The 15,875-nt window shown below is 46.9% G+C and overlaps 1 protein-coding gene across 3 annotated transcripts in view; it reads left to right on the forward strand.

Moving 5' to 3' along the window:
* The first annotated feature begins 1,609 nt into the window (after positions 1-1,609).
* The window catches only part of XPO7 (exportin 7), a 97,805-nt gene continuing 83,539 nt past the window's right edge, over positions 1,610-15,875 (forward strand). The window contains exon 1 of one of the 3 annotated variants that reach the window (XM_077469817.1): positions 1,610-1,733. In XM_077469817.1, the coding sequence (XP_077325943.1) occupies positions 1,716-1,733 (18 nt within the window). In that variant the 5' untranslated portion in view covers positions 1,610-1,715. Of the gene's footprint in view, positions 1,734-1,814; positions 1,839-10,161; positions 10,285-15,875 lie in introns of those variants that run through there. The other 2 variants (XM_077469818.1, XM_077469816.1) reach the window with 2 other exon arrangements.

Raw genomic sequence — 15,875 nt, forward strand, 5'->3', positions numbered from 1 at the left:
AGGTATTGGGGATGGGCACCGACTGGCATTTCCCTGGTAGTCTAGGGTGGCATACCTGGTGATCCAGTGTGGTGGCAATCCCTGGTGGTCCTGGGTGGGCATCCAAGGGAATCTGCGCTGATAAACAGACCCCCCCCCCATCAAGAGAGGAGCCCACTGGCTCTCCTCTACTCGCGTCTGTCAGACGCGAGTGAGGAAAAGCTGATCAACGTCTCTTCCTATTTACATCGTGATCAGTCGTGATTGGACACGGCTGATCATGTGTTAAAGAGTCTCTGTCAGAGATTCTTTACCGAGATCGGTGTAGTGGTGTGTCAGCACACCACACTACCGATCGCCAGGATGCATGCCCCCAGCATCATATGACATACACCCAGAATGAGGGCCGTGCCGCCCAGCCGTCATTTGACGGCTGGTGGGCGGGAAGTGGTTAATAAACTGACATCTCTGTGTTTTGGTGGATTTCTGGTACTGTAATCTTGTAAAGTCTCACGAGATTCCAGTATCAGGGCCGTTCTCCACAGTTTGAAGCGTCTATAGATCACTTCACTCCTCCAAAGGAGAAGCGATCTACAGAGCTTTATAAACTGGGGCACAGAGGAGAACGATCTCCTCTGAGAATGAAGGGTGAAATGTTTTCACTGCTTCATAAAGGGACACCCTTGTCATGTTTTGCAAAGGGTGTTATTCTGTCTCTCATTCTTAAAATAAACCTACCATTAAAATTATAGACTGATCATTTCTTTCTCAGTGGGCAAACATACAAAATCAGCAGGGGATCAAATACTTTTCACCCCTTACTGTAAATGTACTCCACCTAGAGCAAGGGCATTATTTAAAGTGGTTGTAAAGGTAATTTTTTTTTTTTTGAATAACAAACATGTTATACTTACCTCCACTGTGCAGCTCGTTTTGCACAGAGTGGCCCCGAACCTGCTCTTCCTGGGTCCCTCGACGGCTGTCCCCCCCCCCCCCCCCCCCAGGAAACTAATCAGCTTCCATCTTCAGCTTGTTTAGTTATAAAGAATTGAAAATGAAGGCTGGAAGTTGATTGGTTGGTCCAGTTTTGATAAATTCCCCTTAATGTATAAAGGAATGTAATATTTGTATTGGGGAATTGGTGTGTACACATCTATAGGAACACAATCTGGGATTGTAGGACTCAGTGACAGGATCCTGTGTGTTGTACAATCACCGACCAATCAGTACAAGGGTTTGTTTACTGACTGTCACTGACAACACTGAAGCTGAAATGGGATTGGTTGCTATGGTAACACAGACGTCTCCCCCCGGTTCTGAGTGTTTCTGCGCGGAGCGGATAAACAACAGTCTCTCCCCCTATTCAAGATGGCGCCTGCTTCCTACAAGATGGATCCTGTTTGTTTTATTTCCTCAACCAACATGGCGATTACACCTGCCTGAGTAACTTTTCGGGAAAATAAACGCGCTGAAACACGGGGTGCCTGTGCTTTCGCCCTCCTAAATCGGCTTTCTGCCCTGGACAAAGATGTCCGCCCGCCGCCGCGCGCCCTTCACAAACATGCCGGACGGAAAGCCTTCGCCCCTAAGGAAGATGGCGGCGGCGCGCTCCTCGCCCCTCCTCTGTTGTCTATGGTTGCGGGGATCCCTGCTGGCGCGTGCGCCGTGGCCGCTGCGAGGCGCCGCGCCTGCGCACTACGTTCCTCGGGGGGACAGAGGAGCATGAATGGAGCAAGATGGCGGATCCTGTGCAGGTGAGGGGGACCCTGAGGATGTGCGGGGAGCTGGCGCTGTAGGCGGGAAGAAGAAGCTGCAGATGTGGGGCGCCGGAAGCGAAGGGAGAGCTCGCTATGTCCTATGTGAGGAGACACATGGAGGGAGGGTGGACAGGAGCCTGAGGCCTGCTCTGTGTACAGATAAACACAGGGGAGCTTACCTGTGTGGGGCCCACACTGTGACAGGACCAGGGGCCTGCACCCAAACACAGGCTGGACTCTGTGAGAGGGGGGAGGAGGGTGCCTAAACTGCATGGAGGGTGCCTGGGCTGTGTGCCCGGACTGCATGGAGGGTGCCTGGGATGTGTGCATGGAGGGTGCCTGGGCTGTGTGCCCAGAGTGCATGGAGGGTGCCTGGGCTGTGTGCCCAGAGTGCATGGAGGGTGCCTGGGCTGTGTGCCCAGAGTGCATGGAGGGTGCCTGGGCTGTGTGCCCAGGGTGCCTGGGCTGTGTGCCCAGAGTGCATGGAGGGTGCCTGGGCTGTGTGCCCAGAGTGCATGGAGGGTGCCTGGGCTGTGTGCACTGGATTCTGCACTTCCCCCTCCTGGTGTACGTGGAAGGGGCCTTAAAGTGATTGTAAAGCGTACAAAAAAAAAAAAAAAAAAAAAAAATCTCATACTTACCTCCACTGTGCAGTTCGTTTTGCACAGAGTGGCCCAGAACACTGTCTTCTGGGGTCCCCTCAGTGGCTCTCATGGCTCCTCCCCTGCATCAGATAACCCCCCAGGAGAAGCTGGGGGGGTTACTTTGCCGGGTGCACTCCCGAGTCCAGCATTCAGCTGTATGACTCGGCCCCGGTGCCTGTGTCATTGGATTTGATTGACAGCAGTGGGAGCCAATGGCTGCTATCAGTTTATCCAATCAAGTGCTGAGAACCCCGGGCAGTGGGACAGCGCGTCCTCGCCGTTGGAAATTCCAGGGCTCAGGTAAGTAAAACTGGGGGGGGGTCACTGCCAGGGGATTTTTCACCTTAATGCATAGGATGCATTAAGGTGAAAAAATGAGTGTTTACAACCCCTGTAATGGTATCGTTCACACTCTGTGTTCAGAGAAAACAGGGCTCTGTGTGTCTGGGGGCACATTAGATTACTTTACATGCATCTAAATGAACATACTTTTAGCACTTGTTTATATGTGCGGCAGCCCCTCTGAAAAGCAATTTGTGGTGGAACGCTTTTTCAGCGGTGCGGAGGCAGTATGTCACCTCTTCACCGCCTGTTTTAACCCAATAATCTATACAGCACTCTGCAAGCATGTGTATTACCTGCAGTTGCAGCACAGCCTTTTACACTTCAGTGGGTCACGTTTGGCAGGACCACCCACTGAATGCAATATTTTGTTTAATTGTTGCCGTGGGTGCACACTGTCTGCTTTCTGAGGCCTGCACTCACCCAGCTGTCAGATTGGGAGCAGCGGCTGTGTCATTGATGATATGAATGAGACTGTCTAAATGGCAGACATGGTCCTTACACTGGTGTACGCTTAAGTACAACTGTGAACAAGACCTACCGTATACACATGTCTACTGTAAGAATCGTCATGCAGTCCGTTTCCATCTGCCCCATAGAGGAGAGCGGGTCTGTGTCCGCTCAGCATCTAGGAGCGGACACAGACCTGTCATCTGCCTGCTCACTTAAACAGTGGAAGAGGTCCCACGCTGAGTAAGCGGGTTCCACTTAGTGGAGGTGCCTATGTGAAAGTGGCCTTAGTGTCACTTTTTGTTTGCTCTTTCATTCCTCTATCAGCTTGAGTCACTTCTGACAAGTTTTCCTGACACGAGACAAAAAATGGTAATGGGACGGAGCTCCAACTTCTTGACAGCTGCAGCTCTGTTGCTGTGTTAAGGAGGTGTGTCTCTTCCCTCCAATCAGCTCTCAGAACTCTCTTCACTGAGCTCTGCAGAGTGTAACTTCAGCTCTCTGCCCCCTTTTTTCTGAACTCTCAGACAAGCTTTATAATTGAGCACTTTAAGCGGATATATATATATATATATATATATATATATATATATATATAATTATTATTTTCATATTCAATTTAGCCTAGGTTCACGCTGACAGCAGGAATGAAATCCTGCGAGCTCAGCTGAACTTGCACAATTCCATTCCCGCATGTCGGTCCCGACTTCGGGGGCGATTTCAGAGACATCTGTGCGTGTTTCTGCACAGATGTCTATGGATATCGCACCCCAAAGTCGCCAAAACAAGTGCAGAAACTACTTTTGGAAATCGACATGTCAAATCACTGCAATGTGAACCAGGGCTAACAAGAGACACAAGTGTGAACCTGACTTTTAGGCCCCTTTCACACTGAGGCATTTTGCAGGAGCTAAAGTGCTAAAAATTGGGCCTGCAAAGCGCCCTGAAAGAGCCACTCAGTTCACTCCAATGTAAAAGCCCCGAGTGCTTTCACACTGGACCAGTGCGCTTGCAGGACAGTCAAAGTCCTGCACGCCGCATCTTTGGAGCAGTGTAATTACCACTCCTAAAGCGCCCCTTCCCATTGAAAAAAAACTCCCTGCAAAGTGCTGCTTAAAACCACCCCGCTAGCGGCTGTATAGCGCCGCTAAAACGATGATAAAGCGGCGCTAAATATAGCGCTGTTTTACCGCCAATGCCCGCAACACTTCAGTGTGAAAGTAGCCTTAAGCAGGTAAAAAGCCTATAAAATGAAGTGGCTGTACATTTTGTTCATTATATATTTGTGTGAATTTTTATGCACTTCAGTTTCCTTTTTTTTTTGATTATAAGAAACCGTTTTGAAGTGTAAATGAGTTTGCTCCCCCTAGTATGAGTCTCCAGGCTGTACTCATGGTTCCAGGTTTAGAATGACACAATGTCATTTGTGTCACAGAAGAGGGAGGAGCTGATTTGATAACACGTTTTGAAAATATTTTTAAAGCTAAATGACAGCGATGAGATAATGAGGGCGGGTGATGCCTTGGTGTCACTTTGCTGGCAAAGCATTTTGGCTTCATGACAAATAAATGTGGGTAGAGTTGTACTTTGTTGTATCATCAAAAAATGTACAAACGTCGTGGAGCGAGTGCAGCCCACAACAGTTGTGTACAGTATAGGTGATAAGTGTATGTTTGAAAAAGAGGGATGTCAGGGAATGATACTGTCTTTGGTAGCTTTAAATGTGACTTGTGTGCATGACCTACTCGGTAAATAGAGATGGCTGAGGTTCAAGCGGAGATCAACCCAAAGGTGGAACTTCCCCTTTAAGGCCTCCTCCCCGTCTCCTGTTTGTGAAACTGAGTTTTTTTGGGGGGGGGGGGGTGCGGTCAGGTACCCGATTTTTGACAGGTACCTTCTCCCATTTCTGTTCAGGTCGTCATAGGCTTTCGGAAGCGAGCGTTCTTTCCTGAAGTCTTCTGGGACACATGACAGGTCCTAGAAGACTTTAGGACCAGTCGGGGTGAAGCACCTCTAGCACATGCGCATTGCGGACCTGGCTGTGAAGGCACAAGCTGTCACAGCTAGGTGCCCATAGTAGAGATGCCAGTGCCGCCGATGGAGGACACAGGGAGATCATGGCTGCGCTGAGTGCACCACTGGATCATGGGATGAGGTGAGTGTTTATTAAAAGTCAGCAGATACAAAAACTGACTGGAACATCATTTTAAGGAACCTCCGGGATTTCACATCACTGGAGTCTTAATCCTCGTACACACGATCCAATTGTTGGCAGGGGATTGTGTGATGAAAGACTGTTTTGCCTAAAAATCCGACCGTTGGTACACTACTTCAGACAATTGTCCAACTTTCGACCAACAAATGTTGGATGGCAGGCTAGTAAATTTTTGGCAGACAATGGTCTGTGGTCAGATTTTCGTATCGCGAGTACACAAGTCTGTCACACAAACACGCGTGCTCGGAAACGATGCTCGCCAAATGCGACATTAGCAGAAGATGCCCAAAGGGTGGCGATCAAGAGCTGAAATTCCACATAGTCCGTCACTACGTCCGTGTTTGTTTTCTGACAATTGTGTGCCGTTAGTATGCAAGACAAGTTCCTGGCACATGCCCTTTGAACAAAGTCTGATGCTTTGTTGGCCAATGATCCGATCGTGTGTACAAGGCTTAAAGTCCCATACACATGGGCCGAATGTCGGGAGACAACGGCCGGTTCAATAAAAAACATCTGACATTTGGCCCATGTGTATGCTGGCCGGCTTCTGTCCCTCTGTTAGAACACAACAGCTCAGCAGGTGGGATCGCTGTACTAACGTCTGATCATTCATATAGCGGCTCTGACCAGAGCTGACGGGTTTATTTTGGGTTGAAAAAAAACGTCTTTAAAGAGGCTAAAACTCACCTTTCCAACTCCCCCTTGCCAGCATCCTCTCTTGTGTGCCAGTCTTCAGTGATCTCCATTGGTTGGCGCGGGATGATGTCACTCCTGCACATGTGTAGGAGAAAGGCATCCCGGCACAGGGGGATTTGCCCGATGTTGTAAACTGAGATATATATGCACAGCTCTGTTTACAGTGTGTCACAGAACACAACAAGTAGGCAGATAGGGATGTGTTGTTTTTTTTTTTTTTTTTTTTCATAAGACCTTGCGTGTCTCTTGTACAGTAATACTCTGCCCGCTCGCTATTTTCTAAAGCAGAACATCAGCTTTAAAGTGGTTGTAAACCCTTACAAACCACTTTGACCTACAGGTAAGGCTTACCTGTAGGTCCAAGAAATATCTCCTAAACCTATACGGTTTAGGAGATATTTGCCCGAAGACAGGCACCGCTGTCTACGGCGCATGCGCCGTAGACAGCGGCGCACTGAGTGCGGCATTTCCAACAATGGAGCTGCCGCGCGTGTCGGCTCCCGTGCGCATGCGCGGGAGTGACGTAATCGCGGCTCCGCCGAATGACAGCGGCGGAGCTGCGAGACCCCACCGAAAAGATGGATGCGGCGGACTACAGGGGACAGCGGTGACTTTGCTGGCTCCTGTGTCAGGTAAGTGACACATAATGGGCTACTATGCGATGCATAGTAGTCCATTATGCATTGCCTTTGCAGGGAATGAAAGAGGAAGTAAACCCATCAGGGTTTACTTCCTCTTTAAGTGCCCATTCACACTGCAATGGACAGCTGATGCACACTAATCTGCAGCGGTTTAGTGTGCAGCGAGTCGGCTGTAGGGGGCGGTGTGGCGCACAAAAGTGATTCTTCATATCGCTGTACAGTAGTGCAGTCACATGCGATTCTGTACGCTGTGGTAATATGCAACATATCTGCATTTATAGCAGCTCCCTGCACCCACCTTCAGGACACATTGTAAAAAAAAATGTTTTCTGTATGTCTTAGCAGTGGCCTATGTTCTAGTGTGGTAAATTGCAGGTCACCACAGTATATCTGAGCAGGACCTAAAGAATGACAGATAACCTCTGACTGGCTGCTCCAGGGATTGCTGTGTGTACATTTGCCTTAATTCAGTGTCATTTTTATGTTTCCTGTGGAAATGGCTGATTTCATTTTTTAATTTCACAGAATGAATGAAACCACATCAGTCATGTGCACAGTAAAACTGGCCAGAGAGATGAACCTAAATTCTTCTAGCTTAGCAGGGACCATCTGAATTTCGTTCCATGTGTAGCTGTTCCTGTTTGGCTGAAGAAGACCGGGTATACTGAAAAACTTTTGTTGATCGGTGGCTGCAGCTGCTGATCAGTGTATTGTGACAGCAGAGACTCTCTGCTATCAGAATACAAAGACCCAGAGGGGGGGATGGAAAAATCCTTCATCCACCTTTCTTTGTAGCCTTGTGTAGCGGTGGTACTGTCACCCATGCCAATCCGATAGCTCAATATTTACATTCCACTACTGATGCCTTATAATGTGAAACCGATCTTGGTTCATGGTGTTTTTTTTTTTTTTTTTTTGTGTTTCTTTTTCTCCTCCTTGCTTTTCCAACTTTTAATTTACGGTTTTCCGAATCCTTCCACGCCTCCTCTCAATCTTCCATTCCCTATGTCTTCTTGGTCGACAACTTTTAAATGAACAGACAACCATTGCATCCCCACGCTTTGCCACGTGAAAATAAGAGACGTCATGCTGATTGGTATAGAAACTTAATTTTAGTTTTATTGAATTAAATTGATTTGTAAAGGTTTTATTTAAAACATTGTTGTACGTGCCTACTTTGTGCAGTAGTTTTGCACAGAGCAGCCCAGATACTCTTCTGAGGTCCCCAGCAAGCCGCCTCCTAGAGCCGGGCATCGCATACCATGAAATACTTACCTTAGATCAAAGCTGTTGCAGCAGCCCCACACACCGATGCGACCGGTGACATGTCTCCCAGAGTTATTTCTGGGTTCATGGGCTCCGGCACTATGATTGGCCGAAACCACAATGTCACTCGCACATACGCACAGAAGCCGCCAGTCATGGCACGGCTGCTGAAGAAACAGCTCGAGTGGCCCTTTTCTTCGGAGCGCATGCGCTGATGAGGTTGGCACCAGCATATATGGTAAATATCTCCTAAACCATGCAGGTTTAGGAGATATTTACAGTACCTACAGGTAAGCCTAATTATAAGCGTATAGGTAGGTACAAGTGGTGTAACAGAGATTACAACCACTTTAAGGTTAAAAAAAAAACTTCTGCCATTTCAACCACTTTAAGTTAACCATTCTTCTTACTATCTCATCTCATACAACAACTGATATTTTCAACCGCATTGTATAATTATGTGATGATTGTATTTCCTTATGAAACCCAATAAAAAAGATAGAAACAGAAAAGGCCTTGTGTAGTGGCATTTACACAGGGCTTGAGGAGTTTGTGTAACATGTGACTGCTGGTTATCTGAGTAGCAAAGCACTAAGGATTCCATGGGTAGGAAGGGGAGAAAATCCCTAGAAATACCGTTCACTTTCCTTCTATAGGTAAACAGCTGCAGGGAAAAAAGGGAGGCAATAGCTGGCTGTACATAGATTCTTCCATCCACACAAATGAGCTGGATGGAAGAATCCAAACCCTCACCCTGGAATACACTGTTCAGCAGCTGAAGTTAATTGGCTGAAGCCTCTAATAAAACTTCCAAAATTCCATAAGTCGCATTAAACCATCAACTTCTGTTGAGCAGAGGAACCCACACACTGATTGAAATTTGGTTGGTATCTGCTGGACCAGCCAGTCCAGTCAGTGTATGGGCAGCTTAAAGTGGTTGTAAACCCTTACAAACCACTTTGACCTACAGTTAAGCCTAGATTAAGGCTTACCTGTAGGTCCAAGCAATATCTCCTAAACCTATATGGTTTAGGAGATATTTGCCCGAAAACGGCCACCGCTGTCTACGGCGCATGCGCCAAAGACAGCAGCGCGCAGGCGCACTGAGTGCGGCATTCTCAGCGACGGAGCTGCCGCACATGTCGGCTCCCGTGCGCATGCGTGGGAGTGACGGCTTCGCCGAATGACAGCGGCGGAGCTGCGAGACCCCACCAACAAGATGGATGCGGCGGACTACAGGGGACAGCGGTGACTTCGCTGGCTCTTGTGTCAGGTAAGTGACACATAATGGGCTACTATGCGATGCATAGTAGTCCATTATGCTTTGCCTTTGCAGGGAATGAAAGAGGAAGTAAACCCATTAGGGTTTACTTCCTCTTTAAAGTGCTATTAAACAGAGAAATAATTGCCGTAATTCATTCACATACATCATGTGTATTGTGCCGCTGTGTTTTTATTTTTTATTCTCCAAGTACCTTCAGCAATTATATTTATTTTAAGTGGCTCTAAAGCATTAAGGTGTTTTACCTTAATGTATTCTATGCACTAAGGTAAAAAAAACTTTCTCTTCTGCAGGATCCTCCCTTATTCTTATTCTTATACCTGAGCCTAATCCAATCCAGCAACATGCACAAGAGCCATAGCTCTGGCTGCTGTCTCTCTCCTCATTGGGCAGATTGACTCCTCCTGCAATCAATCGGCTCCATTGACGAGGAAGCAGGGGGCCAAGTCCTGCTGTCTGTGTCAAGGGACTCACCAGCAGCCGTCAGGAGCAAGCATGCACGAGCAAAACTGCTTCCTGTGGGGGCACTGGTCACATAGGAGATACCAGGAGTGCTGGTGAGGGACCCAAGAAGAGGAGGTTCGGGGGCCGCTCTGTGCAATTTCATTGCACAAAGCAGGTAAGTATAGAGATGTATTTTTTTAATGTTGCTTTACAGTCACTTTCATATTGATTTGATATTAAAACTAAGCTTTTTTTTTTTTTTTTTTTTTTTTTTTTTTTTTTTGTGAGGTTCTTACCGATTTTACAGAATCGCCATACTATATTCAGCCCCCATAGTGTTTAGTAATTGGAAGACATGGAGGAATGGGAGTGTCATTGTGTATATGCCCACATGTGTGACTATGTAGTCATGTGGGTTGCACAGATAAGAAAAAAGGAGGAAATTAATGCTTGGATAAGAACTGAGACCAAAGCATGTTCACTTGATGACAATAGCTGATCTACACAATCTCAGGCTCCAGTGGGGACACAGAAGATGGGAGGGACAGCTGCAGGAAGGATCAGCCAGGTATATTTCACGCTACTCAAAGCTAATGCTTTAATGGTTTTATATGTACAATCTGCTATAAAGCAGTTAAAGGGGAGGGCCACCCTGAAAAAACAAAAAAATGTTAAAAATTACAAAAAATCTAAAAAAAAAAAAAATGAAGAAAATTTTTTTTTTACTTACCAGAAATGCCTGTTGCTAGGCACTTTATCCTAATCTTCCTCTTCCTCCTCCGCGGAGATCTTCTGTCTTCTGTCTTCTCTCTTCGTCGCGGCGTCTTCTGGGTAATGAGTCGCGCTGTGTTCTGGGAACTGTGTGTTCCAGAGCACAGCGCGTCCCATTCAGAAAGCGCTGCGGGACTCGCGCATGCGCAGTAGGAAACGGGCAGTGAAGCCATAAGGCTCCGCTGCCTGTTTCCCTTACAAGGGATGGCGGCGCCGGGAGCCGAGGGACGGGTCGGCCTCGGGCGGCCGACATCGCGGGCGCCCTGGACAGGTGAGTGTGTTTATTAAGTCTGCAGCTGCTGACTTTTTTTTTTTTTTTTTTTTTATAACCGGCCCTCCGCTTTAATAAGAGTTTAATATTATGGGTTTAATGCGGAGCTTCACCCAAAAGGGAAAGCTCCACTTGTCCCTCCACTGCCACATTTGGCACCTTTTGGGGGGAAGTGGGTACCTGGTTTTGACAGGTACCTGCTCTCACTTCCGGCTCAGTTCGACCCATACGAGCACAAGCTTAGGTTCATTAAAAGTAGAAGATTGAGTGCTGTAAAAACTCTGAGAGGGGTTCATTTCCCACACCTCGTGCAAATCCGCATGTGGATGCCAATGCAATGTTAATGGCACTCCTAATGCAGTTGGCAGAGACCAAATCGCATGGTACCACAGTACCATGCGATTTGGTGCAGTGTTTTTAAAAGTAGTACATTCAGTACCTTTTCCGCATTGCAGTGCATTCAAATGAATGAGCTGCAAAATCGCACCTCACAGGAGTATGCGGCACCCGTTCCTGTGTGATCCAGGTATGACCTGGTCCTAAGACACGACATCTGCGGGTGTCTGCTGTGCTGTTGGCATTTACTTTGATTTCTATGTGCATGTGACATGTATGCAACAGAGAGAGGTTACAGTAAATTCTTCGGAATATGGAAGGAGCATGTGTGAAAATTAAGAAAGCGCCTTCACACTTGTGTGAATTGTTTTGCCATAGTACAAGTTCACTTTAATAAGACATAGGTATCAAGTTAAGCCTAAAGTTGGATGGAATATGGTTCCATCTTGGAGATCCCACCATTTGGAGCCTTAGCAGAATGTATGGATCTTGTGTGGCTCAGTATCTAAGTGATTGTTCATCTCCAGGGGAGTTGACCCCATGTGAACATATTTAATCTGCACATTAGGTAGCTTTAGACAAAACTGGTAATCGGCCTGTTATGTTAATAATTCACAAGTAATTAGCTGTTACCCATTTCAAATGCCTGTAAAATTGAAATAATACATGGGTACTCTCTAGGGTACAGCTGGTACGTTTTTAGCCTCCTCCTATCAGGGGAGAAGTAGCATGTAATAAGCATGTGTATTGTAGGGTAGTTACAATGGTTCTCCCTCTATCAGTGCAGTGATACACCAGCACAGCGCCATTCCACCCAAAACTGATAATTCTCTTTTGTGGGAGATGCTGAAGAGGGAACATGTGGCAATGTATTGTATCTCTCATGGGCTTTGTTGGTGAAATGTTTACACACTGTATTCATTATGTGGGAGTCCCACTCTTCTGCTATGCTCCATTTGAATCGCGACAAAATGTGGGACACCTTTGTGATGCCATTATTTCTCAAAGACACCCCAAACGCGGTGCCATGTTATTATTTTTTGGCCATAATTATCATGCAACTTGCCTGAAAACTAACGCATTTTGTCCAAAAAACGTTCCTTCAAAGCCCAGTGCCGTGAACAGCGGCACCCCCTGCGCAGGAGTGACGTCGTTGCGGCTCCGGCCAGTCACACAGTGAAACTGGAAGGAAGATTGGGTGAAGATGAAAGTGGCCTCCAGCGGTGACAGCACATCGCTGGAAGGCTTATGTGCTTATACTAACACATATGTTTCACATAATGTGCTAGTATGTGATGTGCACTAGCATGTTATGACATTGCCTTTCAGATCAAGGGGGGGAAAAAAAAAATCACCTAGCGGTTAACTACTGCTTTAAAGAGGAAGTAAACCCTGATGGGTTTATTCCTCTTTCATTCCCTGCAAAGCATAATGGACTACTATACATCGCATAGTAGTCCATTATGTGTCACTTACCTCACACAGGAGCCAGCAAAGTCACCGCTGTCCCCTGTAGTCCGCCGCATCCATCTTTTCGGTGGGGTCTCGCAGCCCCGCCGCTGTCATTTGGCGGAGCCGCGATGACGTCACTCCCGCGCATGCGTTGTTGGAAATGCCGCGCTCAGTGCGCCTGCGCGCCGCTGTCTACGGCACATGCGCTGTAGACAGCGGTGCCTGTCTTCGGGCAAATATCTCCTAAACCGTATAGGTTTAGGAGATATTTCTTGGACCTACAGGTAAGCCTTAATCTAGGCTTACCTGTAGGTCAAAGTGGTTTGTAAGGGTTTACAACCACTTTAAGATGCACATAGTTGGTATGAATCTCGGGCAATTTATTCAACAGGGACCGGCTGAGATTCAAGCCATGTATGGGCAGGCTAATTGTACTGAAGTTGATCGTATTTGTCATGCGATTATTGCCAGTGGCTATAGCCCCTAGCAATAATCGCTGTGTTCTCCCTGCACCCCCTCTGGGAGAACACAATGGCTCTGTGGGAGGGATTCCCCCATCAACGCAGTCAGTGGATTAGTGATTTTCTTTCCTGCAACCTATAAAAATTGCTCCATCTTTGGCTGGCTTTAGATTATGCTAGAAATCTGCAAAGCAAAGGGACATGTTTGATGTTGGCACCATAGGCTGTCCTCTGGGCTATTGACATTACATCCAAGATGGTGGTGCCCAGCAGCAGTCTCTGGGCTTTTGGATGTCTACACAAGGGAGGCTATTACAGGTAAAAACAAGTATAAAATATTTTAAATGCACGTTTAATCTTTTTAGAAGATTTTGTTGAAATGATGGCTAGAATTTGACACTAAAGCTATGGATTTGTTTGAAAAACAACAAACATGTTTAACTTACCTGTCCTGTGCAGTGGTTTGCACAGAGCAGCCCTGATCCTCCTCTTCTCGGGTCCCCTGCCGGCACTCCTGGCTCCCCCCCCCCCCCCGATGAGCCCCCTCCCCAGAGCAAGCTGCTTGCTCTGGCGGCACTTGTGTGCGCTTGCTTCTGAGCCACCTCTGTGTGTCTTTAATCCCTGCTCCCGTTTCACTGGCTCCCGCTGCTGTGTCTCAGCCTATGAGGAGAGGCAGACCCAGGAGAGCGGAGGCTCCCATGCACAGCGCTTGATCGGGCTTAAGTAAAGGGTGCATTCACACCTCAGGCGTTTTGAATCGTGGGCAGATTTGCAGCGATTCTACCTGCAATTCCAAACACTCATGGGGAGAATGACAAATTGCACAATGCACATTTGAGTTGCCATTCATTTGAAAGTAAAATCGCAGTCCGGTTTGTTGTGTACATTGCGATGCAAACCGCATAAAGCATGTCGCCCAAAAGAAGCGTCTGAACTTTTTTTTGGGTGACAAGCTTCACACGATGTCCAATTTGGCCCTAGTATGTGTGTAGGTTACAAAATCCCAACTGTAGCCTCCTATTCCTATGTCAGACCTTGGTAACTCTACAACAAGTGGAAGATCGCAAAACGCTCATGGAAACAGGAATGGGATGACATCTGATTCTGCTCTGGCTATCTGGATTATTATTATACAGGTTTTATATAGCACCAACAGTTTGCACAGCGCTTTACAACATGAGGACAGACAGTACAGTTACAATACAATTCGATACAAGAGGAATCGGAGGGACCTGCTCATTAGAGCTTAGTCTAGGAGGGAATACTTCTGAATCGGACATTACTGAGGTCAGTATAAAAGCCAGACAACAAGCTCTATCAGAAGGTGGTTCTCAATTCCTTTTTATGACCAGTAGAGATCCGTATGTTGCCGTGACCTAGCTGGCTGTCTTGCTGTTAAGCTGAGCCGCTGGCTTCGGTACTATAGGTCACCTGTAAGTTTGCAGACAAGTTAGAAAACTTTTACCAGTATATGTGATCTGAAGCCGTGCCAGAAGGGTCAGTATTGCAGCTGGGAAGCTGACCTGTGTAAGAGGAAAGGTCCGCAATGGCACATTCCATGTTACTCTTGTCACCAATTTCTTTTAATGGGAGACCAATGAAAAAATAAATCTAATATTTATCGTGTGAATGTGTGTAGTCTGGGGATTGAATGCTGTGTCACTATGTTACAGCTGTTTGTTATCTTCAGTAGGCAGATAGTCCTCTTATATATACCTATTCTCCTCCCATGTCCTTATCAGAGGACAGCACAGCGTCCGTGCTTCCCAGGTCTATGGTTTTCATACATGTACTTCACAAATATATACAAATTAACTATTTAAAAAATGCACGAGGGTAGTCATGTGAATGTCATCATGCTCCTTTACAGAGACTGGCCTTGTAAGGCAGATTACATGCTCAGTGTAGGTGGCTTCTCTATGTGTATTTGTAGTTTAGGATGCGTTAGAGCAGTGGTGGGCCTCTTTGTTGATATGGGGGGCTTCAAGTGCAGCTCTTGGCATCACTAGAGGGCCGCACGTAAAAATTCAGTGTCAGACACACAACAGGATATAGTCAAAAACTGAGCGCAAGAGACGGTCAGAGACTGCAAAGAGAGTGCCATAGATCAGGGGTCTCCAAACTTTCTAAACGGGGGGCCAGTTTACTGCCCTTCAGACTTTAGGGGGGCCGGACTGTTGCCACTGGGAGTAGAAAAGCTCTAGAGGTCAGTGGGAACAAACAATGCCCCATCTTTGGTGTCAGAGGGAGGAATTAAGCCCCATCGTTGGTGTCATTGGGATGAATAGTGCTCCTTTTTTTTTGGTGTTGGTTGGAGGCGTTTTGCCCTGTTTTTGGTGTCATTTTTGCCCAATTATTGGTGTCATTGGGAGGAATTGTGCCCCAATTGTTGGTGTCATTAAGAGGAATTGTGCCCCCTGGGCCTCAGTTTGGAGACCACTTCCCTAGATGGTCAGAGACTGCACAGAGGATGCCTAGGTCTAGATGGTCAGAGACTGCACAGAGGATGCCTAGGTCTAGATGGTCAGAAACCATCCTTGTTGCATCCTGTGAGCTGAACTGAAAGAAAAGATTGTGTTGTGTATTTTTTATTTTTTTTCTTCTTCTAAGCTGCTTATCTCCCCATCCCACACAGTAATGGAGATGAACAAAGGTAGACATGTTCAAAGTCTAGCCTGGGTGAAGACTAGGGATGAGCTCAACTGTATTTGGATCGTAGATCGAACTTAACTGAGCCATCCTGCTGCTAATGATTAGTGGTGTGCAGTAACGGCTTCCCAATGGGATAGCTAAGGTGGGTCTGGACAAGGATCCGAACATGCCCCATCTCATCCCTAGTGACAACTATGGGTTCCTCCATAGATGGTG

The sequence above is a fragment of the Lithobates pipiens genome, unplaced genomic scaffold (genome assembly GCF_037356315.1).
Source record: "Lithobates pipiens isolate NorthernLeopardFrog02 unplaced genomic scaffold, aLitPip1_a1.2 Scaffold_8, whole genome shotgun sequence".
Classification (NCBI taxonomy): domain Eukaryota; kingdom Metazoa; phylum Chordata; class Amphibia; order Anura; family Ranidae; genus Lithobates; species Lithobates pipiens.